The 21,646-nt window shown below is 39.3% G+C and overlaps 2 protein-coding genes across 2 annotated transcripts; both read right to left on the bottom strand.

Moving 5' to 3' along the window:
- Positions 1-216: 216 nt before the first annotated feature.
- LOC102111164 (arylacetamide deacetylase-like 4) lies at positions 217-5,030 on the bottom strand. Its single transcript, XM_005528311.2, has 4 exons — positions 4,820-5,030; positions 4,226-4,442; positions 1,315-1,378; positions 217-991 (listed from the first exon to the last, which is right to left on the bottom strand). The coding sequence occupies exons 1-4, from the start codon at positions 5,000-5,002 to the stop codon at positions 217-219; spliced, it is 1,239 nt and encodes a 412-aa protein (XP_005528368.2). The 5' UTR covers positions 5,003-5,030.
- A 3,711-nt stretch (positions 5,031-8,741) lies between these two features.
- LOC102110986 (arylacetamide deacetylase-like 4) lies at positions 8,742-18,516 on the bottom strand. The gene is made up of 4 exons (XM_014257248.2): positions 18,346-18,516; positions 15,705-15,921; positions 14,030-14,093; positions 8,742-12,937 (listed from the first exon to the last, which is right to left on the bottom strand). The coding sequence occupies exons 1-4, from the start codon at positions 18,499-18,501 to the stop codon at positions 12,160-12,162; spliced, it is 1,215 nt and encodes a 404-aa protein (XP_014112723.2). The 5' UTR covers positions 18,502-18,516; the 3' UTR covers positions 8,742-12,159.
- Between the last annotated feature and the right edge of the window lie 3,130 nt (positions 18,517-21,646).

The raw sequence follows: 21,646 nt of genomic DNA, 5'->3' as shown, positions 1-21,646 counted from the left end.
GCCTTGCCTTTTTCTTGTAGCTCTTATTGGTGTGTTATATTTTCTAGAATGATAGCACTTCAAATAATGTTAACATTTGAGAGTCACTACAGAAGTAGAAATCAGAAACTACAAAATGCAGTTGAATTCCAAACCGTAAATCGTTTAGATTCCTTTCCAAGTATAAATTCATTAAAGATACTTCATGACTTACATCTTTCTTCTGAAAAAACATTTCTATAAACTGTTTATATAATTCACAGTACTGTCCATTATCTTTTTTCCAGATAAAAAGGAAAAAATTCCATAGCCAAAAAAGGCTAACAATCCGTGGAAACCATTCTCACAATGATACCAGGTCACTTGAACACCATTGTCTTCTAGTCTCTTCTTGTACAACAGACCATCATCCCTCAACACATCAAACTCACAGGTCACAATGTAGGACTCAGGGAGCTGGCAAATAATGGAATCTTCAGCTAAAAGCGGGGAAAATGTTATTTCTAAAATTTCTTTGACAGCTTCATGGACTTCAGGTTTATATGATGTGGGTTTTGGTGATACGTAGCCTCTAATCTTAAATTCATCAGGAATAAGGTCAGCACTTACCCATTTTTTATACCTGAGTCTCATATTCTCAGGAACATGACAGTTTTGTTGAACATCTTTCCAAAGTGTGCGTTTTCTGTTAAGGTAACGAAAACAGAAGTAGATGATCATCTTCCAGGTCAACATGGGGACGAAGGCGTTCTGCTGGTAGGAGGGCAATTGGAAATCCAGCCCTTGGAGTCCTGGGTAAAGTAGGACCTGAGCACGCACTTTCGGCAGATTTCTGTAGTTTAGCAGTGTTTGGCAAGTAACTGTAGCAAAATTCGCTCCACAGCTGTCACCACTAATGATGATGAGACCAGGATCCACGTGATACTCTTCTAAATTCCTCATGAAGTATAAGGTGGCATTGAGACAGTCAGAATATTGCCCTGGGTAGGGATGTTCAGGAGCCAAACGGTACCTGAAATGTCAGAGACTGTGGTTATTGTCAGTGGAATGATACACATTCCAGTTGTGTTGTTTGCAGTTGCTGTGGTAGTTATGCAGACTTTTTTTCCTTAATTTTAAAGATTATATTTAGATTTAACCTAGTGTAGATTGGATATTTTAGCATCATTATTTTAGTACACTTTGCCTGTAAGCACATTTCCAAATTAAATGAAAGGTTTAAGTGAAAAATAGGGATGAAATCTGAAACAGTAAATATTTTCAACATATTTTTCAGAAGAGTTTCAACTGAGAGCTATATTCCCATAAATACTTCTATGGCAAAATAGCACTTACCCAACAGACACAACCACTGAGTTGCATTTTTTGGCCATATAGCGGCACACTCTTTCAAAGGCTCCTAGAGAGAAAGTTTATCAGAAATGATGATTTGAAAATCAGATATCCTTTTGAAATGAAAATACAGATCGCTGAACATAAGCTATGTGGAAGGTGCTGCAACACGAGACTGATAAGGAACTCATGCTATGGAACATGGTCTTTACACATGAACACGTATTCTGTTGGCCTGTGGCTCTCAGGGCTTCACACATGTTGGGATAGTGATACTGGGGAAACCCAGAAATCTGTCTGGGGTGCTCTCACATCTCACCTGGTGCTCAACAAAAGGTGTCTAAGGAGAGTGTAAACTGAAGACAAACAGCAATAAGGAGCACACAGGAATTTGAGGCTCAGGGCGCTCCTTTGAGACAGCAGCTCTCTTTATACCTAATGCCCTTGATGAGCATTTCCTCTGTGAATTACCCAAACCACTTCTCAAGCCCATGACTAACCTTAACTGTAACAGCTTTGTGCAAGGAGCAGTTCTCTTGCTTGCTTATAAAGGTGTGAAGAGCCATTTCTAGTTACTCCTTTTGTACCTGGCATTTGCTGCTTCCACATGGTGACATTGACTCTTGTACTGTAAGAAATGGTGGATAAATCCTTCCCTGTTTAACTTGTCTTGCTTCTCGTGATTTTGTAGTCATTTAGTGTATCTGTCTTTATGCATCTTTTGCAGCCTAAAGAGTCACAGTTTGTTCACATATTCTCTGCACAGAAGCACTTTTCTCACCTAGGCAGCCTCTCCAAGCCTTCCCAGTACTGCTTTATCCTTTTTGAGGAGGGGGAAACAGAACTATAAGCACTGTACTATGTTTAGATGCACTGTGGATTTATTACAGTGGCATAAAAATAGTTTCCTGTTTTGTCTTCCCTTTCCTACTAATAGTTGCTAGCATTTTATTTGCTTTTTGTCTGCTACTGTGCACTATGTCAACATTTTCAAGCAACTTTCTACCATAATCCCAAGACATCCTTCCTGCAAGATCCTCCTGCTTGAAGTCCATTGCTTCATTTATAAGGTCAGAATGCTCTGTTCATCTGTTTGACTTCTCTATGTGCCATTTCACCTGTTACTGTCTGATCCTCTGCTGTCATAAAGACATCCTGCAGTTTTTCAGCCATCTATTTATGGTCCTCAGAGGACTTAATACCATATCACCTTGCATCATCTTTTCTGGGTTTGAATAAATTGATTAGCACTGCTCCCAGTTCAGATCTCCTCATGGGAATCTCACTGGACCTTCCCATAACCCATCTTTTTTCTGTCTTTTATCAGCTGTAATCCAAAGACCTTCCCTCTTGTGTCACAGGTGTGTAGCCTCTTTAAGAGACTCTTCTGGAAATCAAAGTGAGTTTTAGCAACTCAGTCTCCTTTATTCATGTATTTACTGGCTTAAAAAACTTAAATTGATCAAACTGATAAAGAGTGGGTTCAGATTAAGTATTAGGAAGAAATTCTCGGTGAGGGTGGTGAGGCCCTGGCACAGAATGCCCAGAGCAGCTGTGGCTGTCCCATCCCTGGAAATGTCCAAGGCAAGGTAGGCCAGAGCTTGCAGCAACCTGGAATAGCAGAAGGTGCCCCTACCCATGGTGGGGACTTGGAAAGAGAATAAGACTTAAGGTCCCTTCCACTCAAACTATTCAATGATTCTAGGATTTGTGAAGTATGACATCCATTTGTTATCTGTGTTATCTTATCTGTTAATAAGTTATCTGTGTACTGATTCTTTTCAGTGTAGCATCTGCTAATTTGCTGGTTGCAGACTTCAGGCGTCCTAGGCTGGAGATTCCCAAAGGCCTTCTGAAAGGTTGTTATGTTGATTGTTTTCCTGTTATCAAACAGCAGAAGGAATTGAAGCCAAAGGTCAGGTCTCACTCTCTGTGAACAGGTATGGCTGTTACGTCAGGCCGTGCCATGTGAGCAGGGCATGTGAACCACTATCCTGTGGCGTGGTTTTTTCTTCCAGTGAGAGGAATTCACCTGTCACTTAGATCAGAGTGCCTACCATCCCTGGAGTCCTCAGACTTCACCCTGCCACCCAGACTAGCTCCAGACACTCCACCCAGACTCCTGTGCTCTGAGTACAGAGGGTCTGAGGGTGGGTTATCTGTGCCCCAGTGCAGAGGGGAACCCACAGCACGGGAGTTAGGTTGTGATTCCTGCACGGGGCTGAAGGATACCAGGAAACTCAAGTCTGCCCAGTAGAGTGCAGACCTACCCTTTGAAACAGCAAAAGATTCAAACCCCTCAAATTGCACTGCCTGACCCCTGGAACAAAGTCCAGATTTCCATGTTAGAGGCCTTGGCTTGCAGAGAAAGCACTCGGAGCCTTGGCTGCTCAGAAGGAGATCCAGAGCACTCAGGAAGTTGAACTCCCAGCTGCTGAGACAAGGGTTGTCTCCCTTTCTGGAAAAGAAATCAAGTATCCTGTGCCATGTCACCAGAAGAATAAATCTTCCCCAAATTACTCATTCATTATTTCTATTTTCCTTCATTTGGATTCCTTGTTTGCATGAATGGGAATTTATTTACAGATTATTTTTTTAATGTATTTAAATTCTTCCTTGGACCCATATTACTTCTTTTATGTAAGATAGGGTAGTGTTAGTAGAGTAGCATCCCTCACTGAGAGCTGAGAGCAGGGTGAGGGATTTCTAGATCACAGGTCTCTTGCCCAAAGGAAGCAGAGATGTGACTCCCTTTAACACGAGACTATTCATTCCACAAATACTTTCTAGCTTGTGCTGAGCGAAGACTGATGACACTGGGAAGGACAGGACAGACATTGACTGACACATGCCTGAAGGCAAAAATGTAAAGGTTTGGATTTGACTTGAAAAATAAAACTTGCCCATTTCTTACTAATGCTCCCGAATGTGCCAGCGCCTCCATGAAAATACAGAATTCCTCTTCTTTTGCCAGTGGGTGGACATTTGGGCTGATAAATCCTCAGGGGTACCTCATCTACTGTGAGATCCTTGATGAGCAGTTTGGAATCTCTCCATGGGGGTATCCCATCGAGCACTATTCGCAATATGGTTAAATCATTGCAGATCCCAAGCTTCTCCAAAATCTTTCCCTGTTCAAAAGAAAGAATTTGGAAGAAGAGGAGTAATATTGGCTTGTTCCTAAACAGACAGCATTATTGTGTGTACATGCAGTTCAATATACAGGCTACATCTGGATATTTGCTTTAAATTTTCATGTGAAACAGTTTCCCAGCATAAAGTGGCTGCAGTTTGACTGAAAAATCTAAAGAAGCTTGTAAGATTAGTCATATTAATTTCATGAGTTAATTTAACATGTTTTGGGTTCATATATCAATGCTTACAGGCTTCAGGAGCGTGAATTGCTTTTTTTCTTTTTTTTTTTTTCCCCCTTAAGCCATTTTCCTCCAGCTCCCAAATATCCTACCTAAGCAAAAATGAAATCCCCAGGTTAAGAAATTTAACTTACCATGATCATGGTTGTTATCAGCAAGGACTGGAAAAAACGAAGCTTTAGGGGTTGCTCAATTCCAGGCGGCAGTTCCAAGTTGAAAAAATCATGTACTACAACCCCCAAAACCAGTGCTGGTATTAAAACAAGAGAAATAAAAACCATTCCTATAATTTCTAAAGTTTTATAACAAGATGCCATTTCACTTCAATGGGAGTGAATGCTATAAAACCAATGCTGGGTTAAGCCTTGTTTTCAGGTGCATCTAAGGTGTCTCGACAGGAGACTGAGTGCTCAGTTCATGTGCAGAAATTAAATGTTTATTAATGTTGCAATGCAATGTAATGCAATTTCCTCCACCCTTCTTTTGCTAATGATATTATTAGCAATACTTGCATTCTTTCTTTGTACCCTTTACAGCAGGTGGGATTCAAACTATGTGGAAGTGATTAATACTATGAGCTCTTCACTAGCAAGGAGAAATTATTATTCAGAGATTTGACAATAGTCTTTTTGGTTTCTAGTGGATTCCATTTTCGATGGACATTCCTGTTGCAGCATTAAATTTTAGTGATGTGGAGCTACTTGCATTTGTCATCAAGTCATGTATACACTTCTCTGAGAAGAGTAATACTCAAATCCACATTTTTTTATAAACTGTGTTTCATAGGGGATTGCACTGACACATTAATTTTTGTTTAAATAAGAGTACATTTGCTCAGTATTTAAAATCAGTGCAAGCCTTAACGTACACAAAGGTCTCTCCAGACACTTGAGGGTATGTTTGTAGATTGAAGCCACCGTTGTTTCTGGTAAAAGCTTGTTAGTAATTAACCCTCAGAGTTTCATATTCATTGCAATTTGCACAATTTGAAATTGTTTGCAGTTCAGTATAAATACATGTATATTGGTGAGGGATTGGTAACAGTTGGTGGCAGTTGTTCGGTGAAATAATTTTTCTGCTTTGTGTTCTTCTTACTTGAATTATATTTTCTACACAATTTAAAATTTACAGTTCCCATTTTGTGCCTTGGTTTTTAAAGTGGAATTCCAGTCTGAAAACTGAATTAGTCTTCAGTTTCATTAGCACAGTATTGAAATCAAAGCAACACTGACAGCTGATTTGCACAACATTGGCTTGTCAAGGTAAGGATGTGTGGGATGAAGCAACGTTGTAAATTTGTGCTGAGGTTTGTGAAACAGGGAGATCATTAGAGCCTTTTCTGTGCTGAGATTGGCTGATTTGGAGCCTTTCCCTTCCACAGAGCACAAATTTAGGCTATAAGTAGTTAAAATGTTAGACTGTAGAGTATTGAAGCCAAACCCAGATGCCCATGGCCAGTGCTCAGCTTGTCCTAAGCTTATCAGATGTTCTCCACAGGGCTCTGCAGCACAGCTGGGGCAGCCCAGTGGTGTTTGTGGTTATTCTAGAAATGTTTCCCTGTAGTGGGATACTATAGCACAGCCTGTGGGGATTTGGCTTTGTTTTGCCATATATTCCTGTAAGAACAGCACAGTTTTACTAAGTGCTTATTTCTGATGTCTATGCCATCAAAATATCCTGAAATAAATTCCCATGTGAATATCAGCTCTGAATAATGTATTTCAGCATTGATGATGTCTTACATTTGAATCCTCAGAGGAGGCAATTTCTCTGCTTTCTAAATAACCTTTAATCAAGAATAAAAAATTCCTAAAGGCACTTAATATTTCAGTGGCAGTAAATAAAACTTTTAAAGGCAACCAAAGGCAGTTAACCACCTGCTATTTGTATGATCATATTATGAAAGCCTTATACCAGAGAGCACATGGCTGCTGTTAGGTCTGTGAGCTCTTCCTGGCACCATTTTGACCCAAGATTTCTCCTGTTCAGTGAGTCAATAATTAATCAGCTGTTATCAAAACCAAAACATCTCACACCTGCCACTTCTGTTTTGAAACTTTGATGGGCCTGATAGAGAGGAAGGAAAATTGCTTTACCATCTTTTTATTTAAAAATAAATTTACAAAGGGACAGTTTGGGGGTTTTGTTCATTTGCTTTTTGTTGTTATGCCCTGGCAGTTGTCTGCAGAATATGTTACTCTTAAAAATACACTCAGCATGTGGACTTAGAGCATGTTCTGCCTCTGTGCTGTTTGAACCTCAGTCCTCCTTGTCCTGTTAACACAATGTCCTTGCTTTTCCAGAGCCAAGCAAATCCCATCGTCTGAGAGCTGTTTGGTCCTTCTGGGGATGCTTATATTGGCAACTGTATGATGATACTTGGTGCCTGATATTCCATATATTTCAGCTATTTCCAGTCTGGCCAGCCATTCCTGTACCCCAAGATGAGTAGGAATATCTATAGTCACTGTCAGATTCTCAAAGTTGTTACAAAACAGTCAGTGAGGCTTTCAGTGGGATTTTTTTTGCCAGTTGTTTCTGAGGTGCTAAATTGTCAAAAGACTGTTTTATTTCATTTCAGTGCATGAAATGAGTACCTTGTATTTTTGCAAACAAAAAGTCTTCTTCTCTATCTGGAAATGAGAGGCCATTCTTTAAATCATGGGTGTTTGATGTGTTTTGCTGTAGCCATATTTTTGTTTTTCAGCAAACTTATCTCCAAACCCCAACTTCCACAGTCTTTACCTATTGATGAGAACAGCCTTGCACTAACTAAAGGTTGATGAGATTCCACTAAACCAGAGAAAATTATTACAGTCTGGAGTTTGACATTGTAATAAGAATTATGGGCCTCATGTGGTTCTTTATTGTTAGAAAACAGCTACTCAGAGCTCACAAACCAGTTCTTTATTTGTTGAACTTGGTGTTGCTGGAGTTTAATATTGGTTATTGTAGCACTTGATGAGTACAGAATTGACAGTAGCTGGGTAAATTCTTCCCATTTTCTCATCAGCAAACCTCCATTTATGCATTCTAAAATTCATTCTCTTCTTGATTTTTCAGCGTATTTCTAATGGTTATAGTAATGATGGGAAGGGGAAGTACAATAATGATTCCTAGCCAAAGAAATGTGGTCTTTGCAGGTTTTCCCAAGACTCAGTCTTGTAGATTTTCTAAAGCTTCTGTAGCTGTGAAATCACACATAACTTTATAGGCTGAGAATGTGTATAACTCATCAAGTCATCAACTCATCAACTTCCCTTTAATTATTAGTGGAAGAGGCAGGAGCTGACAAACCCAACAGTGTGCAAGGCAGGAGGGTCAGGTGAGTTGGTGCTAAAGAATTTTGTGATTGCCATGAGTTACTGGTTTTCTCTAAAACATTGCAACACATTTATTTCACTTGTGATTGCAGGCTGTTTCCATCACAGTTAACCTGGAGTCAGTTGACTATTGCAGAGCTACTCTGTGTAACACAGGAAATCCTATGATGAGTAACTAAAGCATGGTAAAGTAGTCAGCTGTGATGAATGAGGTATTGATTCCAGCAAGTATAGCCAGAAAACAGGAAAAAATAAATATTACAAAGAAAATTTAAACTCAGAAATAATAGCTTCTGGTAGAGTTCTTTATTTTTTTTAATGTTCATTTCAAAATTAAGCACTCTGGTAAATATAATTTGCCTTGCTTTTTAAAATTATTCGTATTTTCTCTAGGTAATTTAGCAGAACAATTAGAATCTATAGAGTAATTTAACTGACTTTGTTTTTACCACATAGAGCATGGGAGGAACTTGCCATACTTCAGTTCACATTTCTTCATTTCATGTAAACGACCGACTGAAAGCATCTCAGAGCTCTTCATACCTTTAAGCCTGAGTCTTGTGATCCATGAGATGGATTTAATATGCCCTTCACAGTGACAATAAGAAGCTTTAAGAAATTACAGCTTAGTACATGCTCTACCATACACTGGTTTTTAAAGGTGCTGTGTATTTGCTTCATCTGCCTCTGCATTTAGGCTGCCTCCTACCTACCTTTCAGTGTCCTCCCTTTTTGTAATCTCCATCTCCCCACCCAAATAAGTAGCTGCTTCCTGTATGCTTTGCTCTTATGACAGAAAGCCACTTAGTCTGACATAAATCTTTATTTTGGCCTTTTCTTTCTTTCTTTCTTTCTTCTCTTCTTTGAAGTCTGTCCCTTCCAAATGACTCCTAGACTAAACAGGTGCTAACAAATTCTGAAGCAAAAAGCTCTACTTTATTAAAAAAAAAGACAAATGTTATGTATCAGCATTCAGTGATGGAAATTCAGATCTTGTGCATTTCAGAACAAGTACATTTTAGAAATACTTATTGGAGGGTTTTGTACAGTAGCATTGGGAAATGTGGATGGATTGTTTGGTGTCTGTCTCTGTTGCTGTGCAGTTCTGTTCCTCAGAGTGATTGAATTCTGCTCCATACATATGGATTTCAAAAAGCTGCTCTAGAACATCCACTTGGGATTTCATGGCAGGTCATCATATCAAAATGAATCTTATTAAATCAGATGTTGCTTGAATGTAAATACAACAATTTCAACTGCCCTTATTTTGCCATGGCCAGGTTTGTCTGAGTCTCAGTACTCCAGATATTCAGGTTAGCAGTGTCTGCACTTTCACAAGAATCAGCAAACAGGGTGAATAATTGAGACAGGGAAGACAGCAATAAAAACAGCCAGAGTTTGCAGGATTATGTCTGAGCAGTACAGAGAATGGGTATCATAGGCAGAGAATAGTGTTGAGTGCTTTTAAATAAATAACATTATTTATAAATAAGAGAGCTAGTAAATTTGGAATGTTTTCTAATTGCCTGTACATTTTCAAAACGCTATGGTATGTGAGTTGTAACTAGTGTGGTATAAAGAGGTGATGTGAATACAGCAAAGCAGAGGATAATTGAAGGTGTAAACTTCTGTAATACACCACTCCAAACTTGATTGGTTAGAACAGGTAATTTAAAGTTGTTATGGCTTAAACAGACAGCTTCAGGCTATGAAGGAATAAGAACAGGTTCAGTAAAATATAAAAATCAAAGCACAGTTGGACCCTTGGTAATGTGTTTCAGGTACTCACACTGAGTGCCCAGAGCACGGAGTTTTTCCAGGTTATTACAGACTCAGCTGGTGCTGACATCTGCTGATGGAATGATGCAGGGCAGTTTGCTTTCCCTTCCTTCATCTCCTTCAACATCTTCCTGTCACACACAGCAGCTCAAAGAGTGTCAGGCCCTCCCAGCTGCCCCGAGCTTCCCAGCATCTCACCAGTTTTCAGGCAGGTTTTGACAGTGTTCCAGTCTGCTCCTGGATCTTTTTATTTGTGCAGTAGTGCACTTGGGCAAACTGTAGGGACCAGCTAAAGAAATGCGCCTCATACCCACATTCTCTGGGGTTAATATCTCTGGATGGACCAGCCTTGTCCACACCCTATTCCTGGCTGGAGGGCAGCATGGCTTGGGCTGTTGCTTCACTCAGGGTGCAAACTCTGGAGGGGATTATCACTTCAGGCACCTCACCTTCCCTTGGGGAAGGAGCTAGTTGTTTTTGTCAAGATGGGAGGGAACTGCCCCAGCTAAGGAAACTTACTTGTCAATATTGTGTTTTCTTAAATTCTTCATAGGCAAAAACTCATCAATAACCCAGAAGCTCTGTGGGTTAAAAAAAAAATAAAATCTATAGTATCTTCATCATATGGTCTTTGGGGTGTAATGCCCATGAGAGGTTTGATATCTGTCAGCCTTTGTGTTGGTCTGAAATGTACTGCTCTGTCACTTTATGGACAAACTGCCACTGATGTCACCTCAGCATTCATGGCATGGGTTGCCCACATGGAAAACAGACAGCATTCAACAGTGGCAGTGGACCTGTGTGCCTGGAAATCAGGAAAACACTGGAGAAGATTTTCCAGGCTTTGTGCTTATTCACATTGTATTCATTTCAGAGATGCCACATGGAAATTCCCTATAAAATTTCCCCTTGTTCCTGACTACTGTGTGAGTGTACCTAAATGTAATTCATATTGTTCTGGCAGGCTTTCTTTGCTCATATGCTGAATGTAAACAGCCCTGCAGAGCATTGCAGGAAGGCCCTTCCCTTGGTTGTTTGGTGTCTTCTGTTGAATCATTTGTCTTAGATAACTGTCTTCAGCATCCTTTTGGTTATACTTTAAATGAGCCAGTGGGGGGCAGAAAACACATACAGTAATATCAGAGACAGAGAGTATTGTTTGAAAATTATAGATCTAGAAATTTCCTTGACAGGAATGGTGGTGATTTTAGTGTGGGTAGTGTTCCAGGTGTTAATTTAAGCAAAGACAGAAATTTTGACTGTCAGTAAAACTTGCCCTGTTTTTGTTTCTTCATGGAAATGCATCCTGCCTCCAAGTAGAACTTACTGAATTTAAGACAATAGAATCTAGTGGCATGATAAGTTAATTCAGGGTGTAAGATTATAACAAAACCCAAAGCAATTACATTGTTCTACAGTTACACATTCACCTCAGATTACTGTAATTAAAACATTTACTAACATTCCTGGCAATATTTAAGTTTATTAAAGCTATTTTATTGAGAAAATAGCTTTACACTATTGTTATGCCATTTTATTTTGTATTGGTTTCCTTGATCATTCATCTCTTGTTGTAAACAGTTTGACTGACCTGAACTTTGAAATTTTTATTTTTGTTTTTTAATTTTCTCAATCATTATTCTTTCTCTCCAATGGCACTTGATACTGTCCCTCAAAGGAAGAGTCCTCCCTGCATCAGGCAGTGCAGGCCTACACTTTGTAAAGGAACTGATATCACTTTATCTTCCTATATATCTATTATCTATATCAAATGTATATGCATGATTTTTATAATAGATGTTACTTTCCTTAACCAATACTTGTTATAACATCTGTAGTTCCAGGCCTGTCCTTTCCCTTTCTTCCTCTCCTCTTCCCCTTCTTTCATTTCTGTCTTCACATTTTTCCTGCTACATTCAGTTCTCTTTAAGCTTGTCTCAAATTCAGCTCCCACCAGATTCAGGCTTTCCTAAGTCTTTGACCATACTCTTTCTCCACTGATCCAGTGGATTCACACCTTGTTACCTGCCCCAGGTTGTTTTCAAACCTGGTTTGTGTTCTAATAGTACCAGAACGTTACTGAACCAGACCACATTGTAAACCCCGTGCTATAAGGATGAGATCTGAAATGGCTACAACAAAAAGCCAAAGAGCTGCTAGAGGAAAGAAATGTAAATTCACCCAATTTTGCCTCTCTTGAAAGAAAATTAAGCAAAGGCCATCATGCAATCAACTTTGTGGGTAAAAGGAAGACAGATGTAATGCAGAAATTTAAGGTTATGGTTTAAAGTAAGGAAAACTGAGGATTTTTAAAAATAAGTTTGTAGGCAAAAAGAGATAGGAATCAAGAAAAAAAAGCAAGAAATGGAATTTTATATCAGTCTTAGAAAATTTACTATATTTTCCAGGCCTTTCATTCCAGAGCGGAATCCTACCACCCTACCAAAAAGCGCTAAGAACACTATTCCATGGAATCCCTCTTGCAGATGGCACCAGGTCACTTTTATACCATGGTCCTCTAATCGTTTCTTGTACAGCAGTCCATCATCTCTTAGCACATCAAATTCACAGGTCAAAATGAAAGTCTCAGGAAGCTGAGCAATAACGCTGTCTTCAGCCAACAGTGGTGAAAAAACAGGGTCAAACACAGACTCAGCCATTTCACAGATTTCTTTTGAGGGTTGATATGTCGGACTTGGTCTGTAACCTCTTGTTTTAAACTCATGAGGGATATAGTCAGGACTCACCCATTTCTGATATTTCAGTCTCCGATCTTCTGAAACATGGCAGCCTTTAAATACTTCTTTGATGATGCCCAAGTCCAAATTAACATATTTCAGGCCAAGAACAAGGGTTCGTTCCTTTAGCAAAATGGGGACTCTCTCATTCTGCTGATAAGAAGGCAAATTTAAGTCCACACACTGCAGAAAAGGATATATCAGGATTTGTGCTCTCAGCTTTGGGAGATCTCTTCTGTTCACCAGTGCTTGGGCAACAGCAGCAGTGAGTGTCCCTCCACTGCTGTCTCCACAGACGACAATGCGGGAAGGGTCGACTCCGTGGTCTTGTGCAGTCCTCAGAAAGTGGATGGCAGCAGTGAGACAGTCCTCAAACTGGGCTGGAAATGGGTACTTAGGAGCTAAACGATACCTAAAGAGGAGTGAAAGTGTTTTAGCACAATCATTTCTACTGGGTGGGCCTGATGGAATCTTGTCATTCATTTATTTCTCTCAAAAGACAGGAAAATACTCTGCTATTAAAATTGCAGCAATAGAATTTATCCAAATTAGTGCTTTTTTTGTATTATTTGCTACTGTTCATGTTTGGGAGAGTCAGTACACTGTTCTACCTTTGCAAAATACTTCTTTACATACCTTGTAAGTGACTGAAAGCACATGAGAGTTGTTTTGGAATTAGCTGGCAAGACGAGTGTGTCAATCAGTTATCATTGATTCCAGTTAGAAAATGAATATTTAACAACAAATTGTTGGAGAGTATGAGCATAGAAAATATGAGCATAGAAAACTGATAATGAAAATCTGAAGGGTTTTCAGTGTTCTGGAAGCTGAATTCTTTAAACAGAATCAATGAGTTATTGGTATTTGGGATAGAAACAGCAATTAGTGCAATAGTAATCAACTTTTTGCCTGAACCTTTAGACATTGTTTCTTTAAAAAAAACATTACAGGTCATCAGAGAAATATTTTTTATGGTCATCTCAAGTTGACTACAAGTGTGGATTTCGAGCTTCCATTTCTTCATGGAAATGCATCATGCCTGCAAGTATAACTTACTAAAGAATTTAAGACAATAGAGTCAAGTGTATAGATTCCATTTGAGGTGGGTATCTCGAACTTGGTTTGTAACTTCTTTTTTTAAATTCTTCAGCTTCTTGTATTTTTCAGAACTTCTAAAATGAGTCTTTGGTGTTCTGGGCAACTGTGCTTTCAAGAGAAACAGTTACACTTCAGGCTTTCAGCCCAAGGTGGTTTGAATATGGCTCTAGAAAACAAAAACATGCTCATGACTTAGTGGGAGCTACAAATTGAAAAATTACTGCAATGGATTTCATTTGGAAATTAACAGTTGGGGATTAGTTGACTAATTCCTCCTGAGAGGAATTAGTGCTGGTGAAAGGCATGGCATCATTAATTATAGGTTCTGAATGTACTTTACAAGGAGCCTGACTGCAGTAAAGGCTTGCAAACGGAGGATCAGAGTGTCTGGGCTGGGTCCACTTACCCAACACACACCACCACGGAATCACTCTTCCTGCAGAAGTAGCGGCACGTTCTTTCGTAGGCCCCTGTAAGACAGAATAGTTCACTGGAATTAAAACTTGCTTTAAAAATAAAATGAAAATATTCTGAAATTTTTCTCTCTCTTGAGTGGCTAATGCTACACAACATGTTTTACATGTGGGTCTGCTCTGGGCATTGCTCACCATTTTCTTACAGCTGGTGGGAAACCCAGAATTTAAACCAATGCATTGTTTTAGTCTCCTCTTTGAAAAGTTACAGCACCACTGCTGCCACTTTTAAAGTGATTTTGAAGGGGGAAGGTTGTTTAAAAAAAAACCAAAAAAACCTGCTAAATCCAGTACAAGAATTTCTCTTGTGAATGAGGCACTATCTCATCTCTTTCCTGTTCAAATTCCAAATTGTGTTTTAACCTTGTTTTTCCACTATAAAGACACACAGCATGATACATATATACATACAAGCTTGCACACACTTGTGCTTTAAATAAGAAATAAATTTCTAATGAAATTTTCAACTTTCCTCATAAGCATAAAGAGGAAGGAAGAAAACAGATATTAAAAATGATCAGAGACTATTCTAGATACACAATCTATATAAATACAATTTAACATGATGCCAGTTGCATGTAAGTAAATTGATTTTGCTGTCCTGAAATTATTTTTTCTTATTATTTATAATGTTAAACCTACTAACTCTTGTAATTTGAGATATACCATATCAGATTAGAAATGAAACTTTTTCTCTGTTTTGATTCTGCTGCACTTCTCGAACCTGGATTTCTCAGTCTCCTCTGAGCTGAGCTCCTTTGGGATGCTCCCTCACGGGGAGTCCCGTTTATCTCAGTTCTCCGGGTCAGGAGAAAACTCCAAAGCTCGTTAGGATCTTGTTCCTTGTGTTTATTAGGATGTTATCACAAAACTTGGCAGGTCTCTCCAGACTTTCTGCACAAGTTTAATTCACTGCAACCTGGCACATTTCGGCTCTGATGGCACAAAATGGCTCTGAACTACTCAGTTCTTTTATCTTTATATTTATTCTTATCCAATTAACAATAGACACATAAATTATTTTTCTTAATGACCCAATGACCCAACACCTGTGTGCTGCACTGTGGTATTTTCTATCCAATCACCTCCTACTACCCAAAAACCTCTAGAAGAGGAACATGAAGAAGAAATAAGAAGGAAAAGAGACAACACTCTAAATTCTCCATTTTGTCTTCTGCTTTCTAAACTGTTTTAAACTCTAAACTTTAACTTTTTCACCCAGTGACTTAAGAAAACTCTCTAATCTACACACTCACACTTTTAGCTTTTCTATCTAACTTGAACAGTTGTTTTCATGTATCACCATGAAAACATGCCCATAAATATCATGTTCTATGGAATTCAGTGTTCTCCTGGATCTCAGAGCCAGGGATCAGAGACAAGGGCTCACACCCTGTGTCTCAGACTCATCACAACACTGTGGTGTGAGATTCTGGAGTCTCCCTCACTGGGGATATTCCAGAGCTGTCTGGACACAATCCTGTGCCCTGTGTTTTGGGATGGCTCTGCTGGAGGAGAGAGGTGGGACCAGATGACCCACTGTGCTCCCTTCCCTGACCTATCTGGATGCTGCATGTACTTACAGCTCATTTTATTTATATTACTTACGGATACTTCCAAGCCGGCCAACTCCTCCATGAAAATAAAGGATTCCCCTTCTTTGCCTATTGTTTGATGTTTTTAGCTGGTAAATTCTCACTTTTACCCTTTCAAACCTTAAGTCCTTGATAAGAAGACGTGTATCCTTTAATGGTGGTATTGTCTCCATTATAACCCTGAGGAGATGGACCTCTGAGATGATACCTACTTTATCCAAAAATGTTGCCTGGTGATAAAAGAAACCACAAATTACTGTAAATTTCTATTTAATCTGGAGATTGATAATGAAAAATTTTAAACTTAATGGTAAATTCAGTAGGAAGACAATCAAACTATTAATAGTAGATAAAAGGTGTCAAATACTTCACCTTGTCAGGTGTTTCAGTAGCCATGTGCCTGAACAAAATAAGGAGAGACCAGTTACAGTATTTTAAACTTTAGCTTTGGATGAAGAAACATAGCCAATACTTTTGTTTCCCAAACTCACACTGCTTTTAAACTTACAGGAAAAAAAATCCATAGCCTCTACCACAGCTGTCCTCCTGACCAAGAATAGCTTTGAACCCTGGCTTGATCTTCTCACAGCTCACTGATTCTTACTTAAACACTCAGGCTAAGGTTCTTATGTCACTCTGGGCTCATCTACTCCATTGCATCTGCATGGCTTTAAGCTGTTTCACTTGTAGCCTGCTCTAGTCTATTCCTGCTCAAAATGAAAAATATGAGGCAGTATCACTGTATTTCTGCTATATTGGATTCAATTTTGCACTGTTTCCACAGCAGAATTCTCTAATGAGTAATTAAATTTGTTGTGCTGCCATTATTCATGAATATACATTTCAGTGAGAATTATACATATAAACGTTTGCCCTGCATAGATCTTAAAAACCTGCTGTTATGGTTTTCACCTCATACTTCACAGACCTCATGTGGCTTATGATCCTGTTAAATTTGCTGTAGGTATCCTATTTTAGGCCATCTGAAGAGCTGATCCCATACACTGGAAGGATTGTCTTGTGGCAAACCTAGAGTCTCATACAAGATTCCTTCTATAGAACTCCTGGTCCATCTCCGTGGGAAAATAACTTATTTATTCTTCAATTTCCCTCTGGTTCTTTCTTTCCTCATACTAATAGTTTTGTAACGGTAAAGGTTAAACCTGCAATTAGCTATATTTGTGTGGAGATCATCTTTGTCTTGAAACTACTAAAAGGAGTCCTAGGAGACCTCACTAACCACAGTGTTTGGTGTTGCCTTTTGTTCCAGATGAGCACTGGATATTCTTGTAAACTTTAATTTTCCATGCAGTTTTGACTTCATGGATTGTCAGCCCTTGGAAGAATTTGGCACAAGTAACTTGCCCAACAGCCATAGCAGGAGTTGCTACATGACTTGAACTCTGCTTGCATTTAAAGGTTGGTTTAGCCCTCCTTTAATGTCCTTATCACTGTGCTCCTTTCAGGCACTGTGTGACAGTCCTTGTGCTTGGCCTCTCACTGGCCAGCAGAAAGGATACAAAATTATAAGATCAGAAGTTTAATCACCAGTAAACTTCTAAATTCTGCAGTTTCACTTTTAACAAATGAATTACACAAAAATAAAACTTTAATGGATAAAGAGTAATCACACAGTGTTTAGAAAATGTGGATGTTTATACACAGTATAATACTTGTAAGAAAATTAATTTTGACTTCAATTCCTATCCTGTTTTATTTGGTTGCTGTAAAAGCAGTGTTGAGGCCTGGGTGTGGTACCAGAGACATTGTGAGTCACCTTCTTGGGAGCTCACTACTTCAAATAAATCTTAGCAAACAATGGGGCAGGGAAAGAAAGGAAGAATTAACAACGTTAGAATGTAGAATTGAAGTGGAATGTAATGCACAAGCCAAAGAGACTGAAAGGTTTTATTCACAATTTAAACAACTAAAAGAAGCTTAGTTTAGGTATTACAGAAGGGTTTTTTAAATGACTAGGGCAACAGTTAATTCAGGACAGCATGACTGATGAAACAGAAAGACAAGTGCATGTCATGTTTTAGTTTTGAAAAGAAACAAGGATGAAAAGCAAGGAAGGATCAAAAATGTGCCAAAAACAATGACACAGAAAGTCACTTTAGATATTACTAAAAGAGAAAGTCACTTTAGATATTACTAAAAGAGAAAGTTGTTTAGGCATATTGAAAGGCAAATGATGATGAATGTGGCAGCTCTCTTCAAATGGCTCAGGAGGAGAGTGACAGGGTTGTTAGAAGAGAGCTGAGATCACAGACATCATTTAGCTGCTCGCCCTGTGAGCAAGCACGGTGTTACACAGAGCAGAAATTCCACATACACAAGGCAAGTGACCTTCTAAGCCTTCCAGCACTGCCTTGAGGCAGCAGGCAAGAAAAGCTAAAACACAGGCTGTCAGAAAAAAACTGGGAATTGCATTCTGCCCAATTTTATCTTTCAAAAATACTGCCTTTGTTGCTGTATAGCAAACAGGGGAGTCTGTTATGCCCAGCACAGCTGAAGGAATCTGCTTGCATCACCTAATCAGTCCAGCTGTATATTTGCAATTTATTTAAACATTGATTCTAAAAAAAATCACCAAACCATTATTGCTCTAACAGAAATAGAATTAAAGCCCTCAAGCTTTAATTTTTACTTACCAGACCAAACCCAAAGTTCATGCAGTAATGAAGAGCATAAAGCTTTTGGCGCTCACTCATTTCATGAGGAATTTCTGCTTTGGGGTGCTCATAATAGAAAGCAATTGCCACAATACCAGTCAAAACGGCAAGAAAAATGGCCAGGAGAAGTTCCATCTTGCTGTGTTGGTAGGAACCCAAGAAAGAACTGGCTGTTGCCTCCTCCCCCTTTTTCAGACTTTTGGATTTCTGAAGGTAAAGGCGTAGGATTAGCTGTTCTCGTCATAGCTCATAATCCAGCTTTTAAAAATGCCGATAGGAAGATGAAAAGATGTCATAACCCAAACATACAATTAGACAGTAACAATTTATTGTGGAGGAGTCTTGCACAAGTGGTTTTCACATTTGCAGGAACAAGGCTGTGCCCATCACAGCAGAACCATGATTTCATGGATCATTGTCGTGTCAGTTTACAAGAAGACAAAAGTTTGTTCTGTCTCTCTGTTTTTTGATTACAGGCAAGTCTTTATTATTTATGAGTTCCTGCACAGCATTTCTTGGAAATCATCTTCCAAGCTGCTTAGATTCTTGCTTTGTTGTGCCTCCATACCTTACTTTTTCAGACTTTCATGCAAATCAAGGCTCAGTGTCACAAACATGTTTCATCACTTGTGATGGCAGATTTTGGATGCTGCTGCCATTGCACCTTTGAGTCCAGTGGAGCCAGAGGCAGCTGCAGCCTGGTCTGAGAGCTGTTCCTGCCTCATCTTCCTCAAAAGCTCTTCTGCTGCACCAGCTACTGTGTTTCCTTGGTTTTTGTATGGTTTTTTATCTGCCTCTTGGTTGAGCCTGGCAGTGCTGCAGTCTCTGTCATCCAGGAAAATGTTATGTACAGATGTCATTCCAGGTAGAAATACAATTCCAACCATGAAGAATAGACTTCATGGTTTCAGGGCTAGTAGCACTGACTAGACATCAGCAGCCCTGTGAGCTTTTAGGATCTTCCTCTGGAGCTAATATATTTTTCCATACACAAATAATTAGTGATGAGATTTAACCTGAAGCAAAAACAAAATCTGTAAAGCACAGCTCATGTGATGTCACCTTTGGGAACAGTGTGTTTTTAGCAGTCTGCTCAGACTGTGAAGGCAGCAGATTCTCATTCTGAAAAATCACAGTGTGGGTAAAATAAGTGTAAATTTTTTTCTTTAATAATAATAAAAAAATAATATAAGGGATGAGCTGACCTTGAATTGTATAATAAAATGAAACTAAAGACAGAGAACCCCAGGGCTTTAGCATGCATAGTCCATGACCCGCATAGGAAATGGCTCAGGCTTGATGCCTGACTTCAGAAACTGTTTAGAATAAGCAGGATGGAGCTTCATTTTTGAGTCTGGTGTTACACTTTCTGAGAAGCAGCTGATTCCATGTTCTGCTCTCTCTGCCCAAACTGTTTCTTCATTTTATCCAACAACTCTTTGTGGATTTTCATTTCCCAATGTTCTCGTGCCTCTCCCTTCCTTGTCAGAAGGTTACTCATATGTTAAGTATAAAATCAGATTCCTTTTTGTTTATCCTTCTGGATAATGGCATTTGATGCCCATCTTGATAAGGGATTTCGGTGAAAGGCACATTGCCTGGGGTCTGGGACGCTCTTGGGAAATGGCAGTGCTGAATTCAAACCCATCTTGCACCAAGACAAAGGTGCACAGAGGGTTCAGCTTTCTTACAGCTCAGATGAGCACTGGGAAATTCTGTTGCACAAAACACGATTGCAGCTCCCTCCTTCAATGTTTAATAGTGAAAGTAATTAATTAGCATATGCTAAACTCTGTTTTTCCAGTGAGTGAGGTGTGTTCTAAGTACACCTACCAGATTTGGCCCCTCTGGGGACCTAAGAATGCTCTTGACACCTGTGACAGATCCTTTGTACTGCACTTCTTACCAGCTATTGTTCATCTATGTTCTTAATCTTTTTGGTGCCAATTCACCAAGAGCTGGTAGGTCTTGGACTCATTTGGGCACGTTGACAAGGTCTGGACATCACAGCTCCCCCAGAGCTCCACACAAAGACTGGATGTGCTGGAAGCTGTCAAAGAAACAAACTAGTTGGTTTCTGAAGTAATAATGTGTCTTTTCCCTTTGGGCATTGCAGGTACAGAGTAGTACTTAATGCTTTGTAAACTTAGTCTCAGTAATTCACAATTGTGAGGCCCAGGATTGAGAAAACCATTCCCTAAATAATCTTTCAAATAAATGCTCTCTCCAGCTTTTGATAATTTTTTGACCTTGTCTGTGCTCCTGTGAGATAGAGCAGGGGATAGACCAGGCCAAACCCCTATTTTCTCCTACACCAGGGACTCCCTTTCTTATTAATTTCCGGTGAAAATCTTCATGTCCAGGCCTGAAATCTTGTCATTCCTTGTTCTTTTTTTGTGATATGGGTGCACATCCAAAGGGAAAGTCTGAGCCAAATGGAACAGATGTTAAACATTCCCTGCCTCTGGATCATGGTGCTGATTAGATGGCAACAGAACTCACTGTAAGTGGAAGCCTGTACTGGGATACAGGGAAGCATTCCAGAGAAAGTGCTTCATGACCCAAGAAGCTCCTTCTGGGTTCTGCAGAGCGTGAGAGCCATCTGGTGCTGGAAGCCTGAACTTGAACAGGAGCTGGGCTTGTCAGTCCTCACTCTCTGCCTGCATAATTCCTTGAGGAATGACTTTGGTGTCCATAATTCTGTAGGTGTAGGCATTGACTGTCATTATGTTTTGTACTTGAAAATTCCATGCTTTGGCAACTGTGTCTTCAAACATTCTATCTTAGCAATGCAAGGCGCATAGCAGATCTGTAATTAATTGAATTAATTAAAATAAAGTACAGGAAGTTCCATGGAGACAGTTAGATTGTGTAATTTCTTAAAGTTTAGAAAATCTGGGAGTCATGATTAAACAAAGAATACATTATTTCAGCACTTGCTGTTCTCTGCTTACCCATCTGCACTCAGTGGTTATAGCACATGATTAAAAATGTGTGTTCAAGAGGATTAATAATGCTGTTGACATAAAGCTAAATTTGTTATTATCTGTAATGGACCAATGGATAAAGGACCATGGAAAAATCTCAGGAGTAGATCAGTGTCAAGTTTGGACACTGACCCATAAATGAGAAATAATTCCAGATAAAGGAAAGAAAACAAGTATTGGGTAGCTGAACTGACAAGGAGGATAATGCTGCACTGAACTGTGGGTAAAATAACATGAGATCATCTGTGACCGTCTCATGACTTACAAAATGCAAGGTGGAATTGTACAGACCT

The sequence above is a fragment of the Pseudopodoces humilis genome, chromosome 24 (assembly GCF_049639895.1).
Source record: "Pseudopodoces humilis isolate 2021_Gansu_Grassland_sample_001 chromosome 24, ASM4963989v1, whole genome shotgun sequence".
NCBI classification, from domain to species: Eukaryota; Metazoa; Chordata; class Aves; order Passeriformes; family Paridae; genus Pseudopodoces; species Pseudopodoces humilis.
Note: the sequence above shows the minus strand (reverse complement) of the source record. Positions and strands in the feature narration are given on the sequence as shown.

Excerpts from the sequence above, each read along its gene's own strand:
- LOC102111164 (XM_005528311.2), bottom strand. The coding sequence starts at position 5,002 with ATGGCATCTTGTTATAAAACTTTAGAAATTATAGGAATGGTTTTTATT. Across the intron at positions 4,443-4,819 it reads TGATAACAACCATGATCATG|GGAAAGATTTTGGAGAAGCT; the intron begins GTAAGTTAAATT and ends TCTTTTGAACAG. Across the intron at positions 992-1,314 it reads TCAGTGGTTGTGTCTGTTGG|GTACCGTTTGGCTCCTGAAC; the intron begins GTAAGTGCTATT and ends CTGACATTTCAG.
- LOC102110986 (XM_014257248.2), bottom strand. The coding sequence starts at position 18,501 with ATGGAACTTCTCCTGGCCATTTTTCTTGCCGTTTTGACTGGTATTGTG. Across the intron at positions 15,922-18,345 it reads TGAACTTTGGGTTTGGTCTG|GCAACATTTTTGGATAAAGT; the intron begins GTAAGTAAAAAT and ends TTTTATCACCAG. Across the intron at positions 12,938-14,029 it reads TCCGTGGTGGTGTGTGTTGG|GTATCGTTTAGCTCCTAAGT; the intron begins GTAAGTGGACCC and ends ACTCCTCTTTAG.